The sequence below is a fragment of the Orcinus orca genome, chromosome 15 (assembly GCF_937001465.1).
Source record: "Orcinus orca chromosome 15, mOrcOrc1.1, whole genome shotgun sequence".
NCBI classification, from domain to species: domain Eukaryota; kingdom Metazoa; phylum Chordata; class Mammalia; order Artiodactyla; family Delphinidae; genus Orcinus; species Orcinus orca.
The window spans coordinates 14,951,081-14,960,652 of record NC_064573.1 but is presented as its reverse complement, the minus strand read 5'-3'; the positions used below and the strand labels follow the sequence as shown (position 1 = coordinate 14,960,652).

General features: G+C 42.8%; 1 protein-coding gene across 2 annotated transcripts; it reads left to right on the top strand.

The window, feature by feature from the left end:
• Positions 1-2,079: 2,079 nt before the first annotated feature.
• PMAIP1 (phorbol-12-myristate-13-acetate-induced protein 1) lies at positions 2,080-6,543 on the top strand. 2 transcript variants are annotated; one of them, XM_012532436.3, is made up of 2 exons: positions 2,080-2,313; positions 4,875-6,543. In XM_012532436.3, the coding sequence occupies exons 1-2, from the start codon at positions 2,256-2,258 to the stop codon at positions 4,979-4,981; spliced, it is 165 nt and encodes a 54-aa protein (XP_012387890.1). In that variant the 5' UTR covers positions 2,080-2,255; the 3' UTR covers positions 4,982-6,543. The 2 variants fall into 2 exon arrangements, 1 of the variants encoding a protein (XP_012387890.1); XR_004482419.2 differs by lacking the exon at positions 2,080-2,313 and adding an exon at positions 2,320-2,755 and having other exon boundaries at positions 4,875-5,008.
• Positions 6,544-9,572: the final 3,029 nt, after the last annotated feature.

The window sequence follows — 9,572 nt, the reverse complement described above, 5'->3', positions numbered from 1 at the left end:
TTCAAAATCTTAACAAGTCCTCCATAAATGGCTGATTTGACCCATCTCTGAAGCGCACCTTCTAATCTTCTCTCCTCGCTTTTCCTTCCAGGGAGTTAAATTTGCAATTCCCTAAAAGTCACAATTTGCCTAAGGTTTGCATCAAGTGTGGGTCATGTGGCTAATGACCTTTCATAATGATAATGTTCGAGGTCAAGATTGACACACCCTTTGTGGGTAAACATGATATGATTTGTTTTTCTTTCATTGAATGTATATATTGCATTTCAGGGTGCATGGTTTGATGAGAAATTTACTAATTAATCCAGTCAGGAAGCTAATGGTGTTACTTAAGTATTGTCAGTCAAAATGAGCCTTGAGAATGGTTTTGGGACACCGGGTTCAAGACAACAGCTTTCTAGGCAGAATCTCTGCTGGGCTTCCTGTGACATGTGGTGGTAACTCCTGAATTTTGTCACTCTTAACCCTATGTGTTTACCACACTCAAAACTAAGTTGTTTAAATTCAAGAGTAGTTTTGTTCCACGCTTACAGCATTGTCTGTATTTCTGCAGGACCAAGCCACAAATACCTGCAGGTTTGTGTTGATTGAGTGATTTAAGGTAAATAAACAAGTTCAAATGCCTACTGGGGCCAGATAATGTAAATGAGAAAAACAAACAGCAGGGAGTGTGGCCAACCAAAGAGCTCCACCCGACGTCTAAGGGCAGCCGCTGCACCCACACTTCTAGCCGGCTCCGCACTTTCGGAAAACGAATCTTGGGTTTTGAGCTAATGATTTCCCAAAGAACGCCAGAAATCCCAGCTTTCAATGCAGTCTCTCAATGTTTAAATGTTGGTAACCGATTCAGATTTTCACAAGACCAATACTGTGAACCAAACCCAAACCTTCCAGGAAGCCACGCAGCTCTCAGCAACCAATGTGCAACGTCTGCATTATATAGCTCAGATGAAAAAAGGACACTCATTTTCTAAGAAACTGTGATTCCTGGGAAGGCCACAGAGGGTAAGAGGTCTTGCTCAGTATGGGTCGGCCTGGGTTCAGATCCTGCCACTGCTCTCTGCCTATGTGAGCTTGCGCAGCTCCATCTCTATAAACCTCAGTTTTCACACCTGCAAAGTGACCACGATGGTAAGAATGTCCGCTTGGTCGGGTTGTTCTGAGGACAGAGTGAGAAAATGTCTGAGGAAGCCCTCAGCACGAAGCCCTCAGTATCTGTTGCCTAGCCCGAATGACCCCTTCTCCTTAGAATAATGGAATTATTCAAGGGCCAGCCAGACATTGGGCAAATAACTTCACATTCCCAAATACCTCGTTCCTCCCTCCACGAGGGCATCTGAAAGTTGTCTACATGATGACCTACTATTTTTTGTGTTACTAAGCATCTGGAACGAGCAATGAGACCTACCCAAGGGGAATATGCTCTTCTTTCAAAATCACAGTCCTTACCCGGGCGGAGAACTGGCCACTTCTCCCATCCACTTTCCTTCTCTCTCCCCCCGCCCCGCTTCCCCAAGTCCAAACAGTGTTTGTGCTCCCAAGCTGCAGGGTTTCAATTTGCCGTTCACTTCCCGGCAGTTTCAGTTTCAATCTTTTCTCCCTTGGCTTCTGGCACCATTTCTATTGTTATTAAGTGTTCTCTTCATTTCACTTCCCTGGAACTTCCCACACTCTCCGAGTCTGAAAACTGGCCTTTCCCGAACTCTTTCCGGGGTTTGTTTACGAAAGTCTCTAATTGCCCGTTTATGATAGGGACGAAGCTCCAGGCCTCTCCGTCCCCAACTTTCCCGCTAGGAGAACCTTTCCCCGCTCGCGACTCCTAGACCCCGCCGCGCCTGCAGCTGACGCGTTGGTCAAGAAAGTAGTGTAGGGGCCGGGCCGGGTCCCCACCCCGCCGATCGGCGCCGCCGGGGGTCGCCAGCGGGTCCCGGCAGGTCGCGCGGCATGGCGCGGGGCTCCCCGCAGGCCTGGCCCGGACGCCAGCTCCCTCCAGGCGCGGCGGCCCGCGGGGGCGGGGACAGGGGCGGGCCCGGCGTCAAGTTTCGCTACGTCACCGGGAAGTCCCCTTCATATCGGAGCGCGGGCAGCGGCGGGCCCACACCTCAGTGTTTCCTGGAGGCTGACAGTGTGCAGTCTCCAGCTCCGTTACCCCTCTCCCCCCGCGCACAGTCCGAGTCCTGCAGACCCAAGGTGCCAGGGTTGGAGGACTGAGTTCCCGGATTCTGTAGCATAGTTCCCGGCGGCTGCTTACAGAGATGCCTGGAAGGAGGGCTCGTAAGAGCGCTCAGCAGAGCCCGACGCGGGCTCCGGCAGGTAGGGGCATCTAGGGCTCGCGGAGATACTGGCCGAGGCGGGGGCCGGGGTCGAGGTCTTGTTCGGGCCAGGGTCAATCCGTCTGCTCAGGGTCTCAGAGTCGGGCCGGGTCTGCTCCCTTGCACGTGCTTTAGGGACGCCTCCAGAAAGTTCTTCGGGGGTTTAACCCCGGACCGTGGAGAAGGCGGGGGAGGGAGCGGGCTCTGGGATCGGGATGTAGCTGCATTTGAGCGGATGCCAAAAGCCGCTTCTATTTCGCCTGCCTTCCATCCCCACGTGCCCTGTCCGGGGCCACGGGGAGAAAAAGTGCAGGTACGGGCTACAGCCACGCAGAGAAAGTAATTGTCACGGCAGGTGGGGCCGGGGCCGAGAGAGGCTCCGGGAGCCACGGCCTCCCGGCGCTTCCTGGGACAGGCCCGCTTCCTCCGGAGTCCAGGCTCTGGTGAGTGCCCTGCACTGTGCTCTCTCTGTTTCACCAACAAAAGCGGTAATGACGCTTGGTACTATCACAGCTTTTCCACAAAGGACTGTTGGAGGGTTACGGAGGCCCCGCAAGGAACACCGAGGTCAGAAGCCTAGACAGTCTTGCTTCTTTGTTAAAAGTATAACATTTTAACAATCCCTAATTAGTTACAGAAATGGGATAGGAGAAGAACAGGAGTTTGTCCGCAATGTTTTTTAATCCGTCCCTTCCAACGCCCTTCCCCGTCACATGTAGCCCCATCGAATAACTTCAGGTCGGTAGCAAAGAAGGCAAGTAAGACTGTGGGCTGGAAATCTGTGTGGTTCATACTGCTGTTACATCAGACGGTATTAGGCCCCTTTTAAACTTAGTGTAATGTTATAGAGCCCATGGGGCGTGCAAAGGAAGTGGTGCATTGCCAATGTGACCACGGCGAAATTGGCACCAGGCTGCTCTCTCTAGCTCTTCTTTGGGAGGGAAAAAGCTTTGTCTACCTTTCGTGATGTTCAAGAGTTCTGGCTGTGTTGTGAAAAACCGCATAACCTTCACGATCCAACTTAGTTCCCATTAATAAGCGACAGCAGAAATGTCCCTCTTAAACTTGATTAGATGGTAAGACATGTAAAAAAGTTGAGATATAAGTGACATATAACACTGTATTAGTTTTAGGTGTATGACGTAATGATTTGGTATATGTATACATTGTGACATGATTACCATAATAAGTTAACATCCATCACCACCCATGGTTACATTTATAGATGTAACAAAAAGGATTAAGGAAACAACTAGGTGCTATTTTCTGCCTTTTTTTTTTTTTTGGATGAAAGGTATAATTTTTTCTCTTACAATTCAGGGCTTCTAAAATGGTAACCTGAATGATAATTGTTTTTTTAGGATTGTATGTTAATATATCCCACTCACTGAAAAGAACTTGTTAGGGATTATGAATTTTTTTTTAGGAATTACAAAAATTTAACCCAGCTCTTGTAAAAAGAGAAATTGGTTAAAATGTAGATTTAAACATCCACTTTAGTATATATTTACAGTTTTCATTTATTTTGAGCCTGAATAGGGTATTTGCAGGGTCTGTTTACAAAATAAATCAGATTTTAATTTGTAATCATAATGATTTTTAGTGATCATAATCATGATATTGAAGTGTACCAAAAAGAAGCTGAATTGCTCTTTGAAATATACAAGGAAATTGTAATTATGGATCAGTATAGGTTTGGTGTTAACTTCATTTACTTTAAAAGTTTAGAAATTAGATTATAAACATTATTTTAAAAGTTTAGAAATTAGATTATAAACATTATTTTTCCCTAATATTCAGTTTATTGCAATACCTTAATCATAAAAAATAGTAAACATGTGAATTAAACGTTAGTTTGTTTTGTGCTTCACTCATTTCCACAGAGGCAACGGATTGGGAAGAATTTGGTTTAGAGTAAGATGTAAATTTTAAGTTATTTTAAAAAATGTGGACTTAATTTTAGAATAAGATTTTATGAGTCTTTCATGAGAAAATTTCAGAGTTGTTTAAATGAGGATAAGAATACATTTAGATTTACCTATTATGAGGGCATAATCAGAACTATTGCCCTTTACAAAATAAGTTGTACTGGAAAATAACATAAAAGAGTTTAGAATTTGACTTTTATTTCCCTAACCAATCTTACATGGGAAAGAAAAGGATGACATCACCTGAGGCTGGCAGAGACTCACTTTCTCTTTGTGGTGTATGACATAAATGTCTGTATTTTGAAAGTAAGATAACATTTGCCTCATCCAGGATGCTTAAAAAAAAAAAAAGATTGCAAAGTAAATGTCTTTATTCTTGCCTTCACTTTTTTTTGTTGTTTAGAGTCACCACATGTTCGTTTACATCGTGCGTGCCTGTGTGTGTGTGTGTGTGTGTGTGTGTGTGTGTGTGTAAGTAGCCTTTCTCACATTCAGAAAACAAGTATACATAAAGTTAAGATAATGCTTCATGGGATAAATACTCAGCTCGTCCCTGGGATGGGCATATTCATTCTTGCTGGTTGCAGTTTGCAGTGTTGTCAGTGTAACTTTGATGTTTCGCTTTCCTCTTCAGATCCTGAAGTTGAGTGTGCCATTCAGTTCAGGAGAATTGGAGACAAACTGAATTTCCGGCAGAAACTTCTGAATTTGATATCCAAACTCTTCCGCTCAGGAACCTGACTTTAGAAGCTTTCGAATGAAGAATGAAGAGACTCCTTTCAAACGGAAGATTCCCCAGTAAGTGCAATCTTCATCAGTTAGAGGAGAGACTGCCTTGTAATGGAGACAAACAACGTGAAGGATCTCTCACTTGCTTTCAGATGCCCTTGGAAACGAAGATGAATACGTCAAAAATGAATTGTTGTTGGAGGTTTTCCAGAAGTCGTTTGGTATGTGAGAACATTAAAAAAAACACTGTTTATTTTCAAACAAGAATGTAAGAACTTTGAAAATTAATTATTTATACATTTTGGTTTTGCTTAGAGACTTGTTCTAGTATTTTTGCTAAAGGCTGCTGCCCAGTGTATGAGGAGTTGACAAATGATTAGACTATGGGCAGGGGCCAAGAAACAGAACATGTTCAATGTTTGTTTCTACTTTTGGATGACAACTCCAGAACAATGTATAATCTTTGGTTTATATATATTATCTTGTTAAAAGTAAAATTTTTTTCTGAGAACACTGAATGTCATACTGAATGTTGATTTCATAGGTCACTACAAAATATAAATTAATTTGATAGTTTCTTTTTACTCAAAATGTATGGTTTCTGTTCAGATGACCTTTTATTAAATGTGTTCCTATGGGTCTTAACTGGGAAATTATATGCTTTGAAAAAATTTGAAGTGTTACTTGGTGCCAGTGGAATTCTTGCAGGTTGAATATTAAAAGATAAAGAAGCATGGGGATTTTTGCATAACCGGGAATAATGAAAAATAAGTGACAGATTTTTTTTTTTACTGCTGTAATTATAACTTAGTAAAACAAATATTCTAACGTAACTGTTGGTAAGAAAATAAATGTGTTTCTAAAGAAGTTTCTAAGATCTGTAAAATGTCCCTTCTCATACTGGTCAGTGTGCATTGTATAACAGTGATCTTTTAAGAGAAATTAAGCATGTTTTCATATTTGGGATACATATATATATTTTTAAAGGAACAGATTGCTCATCGAGAATGAAAATCCCATTTATATACATACACATATATTCGTCTGAAGATATATATATATATATATATATATATGGCATTAGAGTAATATGTAGTTTTTGAGAAAGGTTTCATGAATTCTATTGTTTTTTTGGCCAGGCTATCAACAAAGTCCCCAGATATATAAAAAAAGAAATAATACTGTCATGATTGATTTTCAGCAAGAATAATCTTATTTATTTTACCTATTTATAATTAAAATATTTTTTGTTTAGTTTGAAACTATATATTAAAGTTGCATTTGGGGGTTTTGTGACAAGGGTTTCATAACTACTTGAACTCTTACGGTAAGAATGTTTTAATATAGGCTGTAGTCACTTTAGATGAAAAATTACCTCAGCATCTGTTTTTCTTCAGTATTACTTAAGCTGTTAGTTTATTTAGTTGCAAAGATTTTTTTTGGGGGGGGTCTGCCTAGTGGCAGGTATTTTGCCATGGGGATATTTATGGTCTGTAACTGTATTTATACATATATATATATATACACATATAAAATTTGATACTGTAAACTATTAAAAATTACCACCATTCTTTTCTGTGTGTTTATTTTTTCATCACGTAAGCTCCTGAGTGTTCATTATGAAACCAGAATATTTTAACTGACTTCCATCAGCAGTTACCTTCTGACCAAACCATCTCCTTCGTTCCAGTTGTGTGGTGAGAGTGGGGAATACAGGGCAATTTGACGTGATTTCTGCTGTCAGGGGACTTATACTTTAATTGGGAAAGGAAGTAGTGAAACATAGGAAATTAATGCCAGGCATAGGTCTTGAGAGCGGCTGCATACCTTAGGTTGATGCCCGGAGAGTGATTTATTTAAAGTAGCCTACAGAGAGTCCTGATCTGATTAGCGGTAGGGTGAGCCGCAAGTATTGCTTCATCTGAAGCTAGTCATGTGCAGAAGTAGGTGTGGTGCCATTGACCTTCCTGTTTGAGAACTCAAAAGATACCCCAAATTTGTAGCCTTGATCTAAGATCCACATCACCAGCCCGCCCCTGCCCTCTGCGTCTGCTGAAGTCCTGGGATGTAAATCGCCTCCCTTAAATGGTGAGAGAGGGGAAGAGGGAGGAAGGTGAACGGGAGATGACAGCTACAGAACTGGAGCAGGAGGGGAGATTGGCTTCATAAAGGGTGGGGTCAATGTGTGATTTGATGTGAGGGTCACTGGCAGAGGAACTTTTGTCCGTGGCCGTGTCCCTAGGCCTCTTTGCATAACCAGAATTGAGCCACTGGTGTTAATTAGTTTTGCTAAAGTACCCTTGATGCTCTTTTATACTGTAGAAGGCATCACACAGGAAGGCTAAGGCACACTTCACAATCTTCAGGTATGAGAATTATATTCTGAGAACTCTATTTTAATGTCAAAAAATTCACATGATGTCCACATAATTGTATCTATTGACCGACAAATAGCTACTATGAATTAAAAATACTTTTTGATTTGTACTTATATTTAAAAGAAAATCTCAAAGTCTGTATATTTGAAAAGCATCTATATATCCATCATCTATCATGTATCTATGAATGAAGCAAGTTGTTCTCTAAAGACGCTGGGGCCTGTGATTTGGGGTTTTTAAACCCTTGCAATAACTCTGCCCACATACATATCACAACAGGGCAGGAACAGCATAAATGGTGACAATCCTGTCAAACGCCTCAAACCTTTGACAGAGAGAAAGATGCCCCAGGAGATAACTGACACCTTGAAAAGAGAATGGTAATGGGAAGTGATGAGATACAAAGGACACCCCACTTGGGAATGCTGGAGCCAGACTCTCAGGGCAAAACCATTACTGAGCTCTGTGACCCTGAGTGAGATAGCCTGTCTAAGCCAGAGTCAGTCCTCTGAAATCAAGAGACCCAGATCTGCAGAGTTCCTCGTGGTGTGAAACAGATAATGGGGTGACAAAGGGCTCTGAAGAAGGTCTCCCATCACACTCCCAGCCCTACCCGCCCCCCTCATTTCAGACAGTATTAAGAGAGAACTGAAGGATTTGCTAAAAGAAGTGAAAGAGTGGATGTAAAAAGCCCAAACCCCAGAAAAACAAAAACAAAAAGCCAACTATCATCCAGATTCTTCTCCCCAACATTGATTCTAAGTCCTGCAGGAAGCTGTGCGGGAACTTCTCGGACTTGTATTTTCTGGGAAATGAGAATCCCCCATGCGCTCTGGCTGCCCTGATAGTGGTGTCACTCTGTCAGGGCTGCTTCTTATACGAGGCTGAACATAGTTGGGGGTCACCTGACAACACACCTGGCTGTGTAATCACCTGAGTATTCTTATGTAACAGGTCATGGTTCAAGAGCAAAACCTTTGTCAGTCAAACCAGGTACTAACTGGAGCTTCTCTTTTTAAGGGCTTTCAGAAATTGCTTTAACAAATTCAGAGTCAGATGGTCACACCCACTTACTGTCTTCTTCCAAATTGGCTACTTTTTTTTTTTTTTTTTTTTTGCGGTACGCGGCCTCTCACTGCTGTGGCCTCTCCCGTTGCGGAGCACAGGCTCCGGACGCGCAGGCTCAGCGGCCACGGCTCACGGGCCCAGCCACTCCGCGGCATGTGGGATCTTCCCGGACCGGGGCATGAACCCACGTCCCCTGCATTGGCAGGCGGACTCTCAGCCACTGCGCCACCAGGGAAGCCCCAATTGCCTACTTTTTAGAACACCAGAAAAGTCAGAAAGTTGATGAGAGTTATAGGTCGGGATTTGGGGTTCCTTTACTTAGAAGTCCGGGTCCCAGACTGCTTCCTGCAGTCCTCTCTCTGATTACAAACTGCGCAGTGCGTGGAGCCTGGGCTTGGGTTTGGGTTGAAAATAGAATAAACAAAATAACCCCTTGATATTTCTAGTGTTTTAGAAAAAGTCTTCTCTCCTTTTTGTCATGCTCCCTCACGAACGGTCTCTGACGGAGCTTTTGAGATTTGTTCATTTCCAGCTTCACATCTTCACCCAGCTATTGTCAAAACCACAAAGTTCCTCCGCCCACAATTGTCATTGGCTCCTGACTTTCAAATCCGTCAGTTATTTTACCATTTACTCTTGGGGGAACTCTGGGTAAATTACTTGATTTCTATTTTCTTATAAAATGGTGTAAAATGCACCTATTTCAAACCATCTTGAGAATCAAATGAGGTAAGAAAGTGCCTGACGTCTGGCTCAGTCACGCTCTGTGAATGTCCTTAACTTTAGCTTCAAAACGGAGGGTTAGATATTAGCTTCTTTACCGAGCTATGGAAGATCTTGCCCAATTAAGATTATCAGACTAAAATGAAACCTTTTGTAGGAAGGCGGTAGGGCAGTGGTGGAGCCAGAGAGGAAGTGGCAGCTTTTCCCTTGATGGGACCATCTGCTTTTAATTTGTAACCTCTCAGCGATGGCGGAACATTTATTGTCCCCTCGTACGTATTAGGTTTCATCAATACTACTGAATCTCCCGAAGCCCCTTCACGTATTCATATAAAAATTCCGGTCCTTACACAATATCACCTCAAGAGTTAGTTTGGACTAGATTTGGATAAGCCTCTTTTCAACTGTGGGGTTCTGAAGTGTGGGCTCTCCTC

What these genes read in the sequence shown, in the direction of transcription:
- PMAIP1 (XM_012532436.3), top strand. Translation starts at nt 2,256, where the DNA reads ATGCCTGGAAGGAGGGCTCGTAAGAGCGCTCAGCAGAGCCCGACGCGG. An exon ending in CCCGACGCGGGCTCCGGCAG is followed by an intron (nt 2,314 to 4,874) that starts GTAGGGGCATCT and finishes TTTCCTCTTCAG; the next exon opens with ATCCTGAAGTTGAGTGTGCC.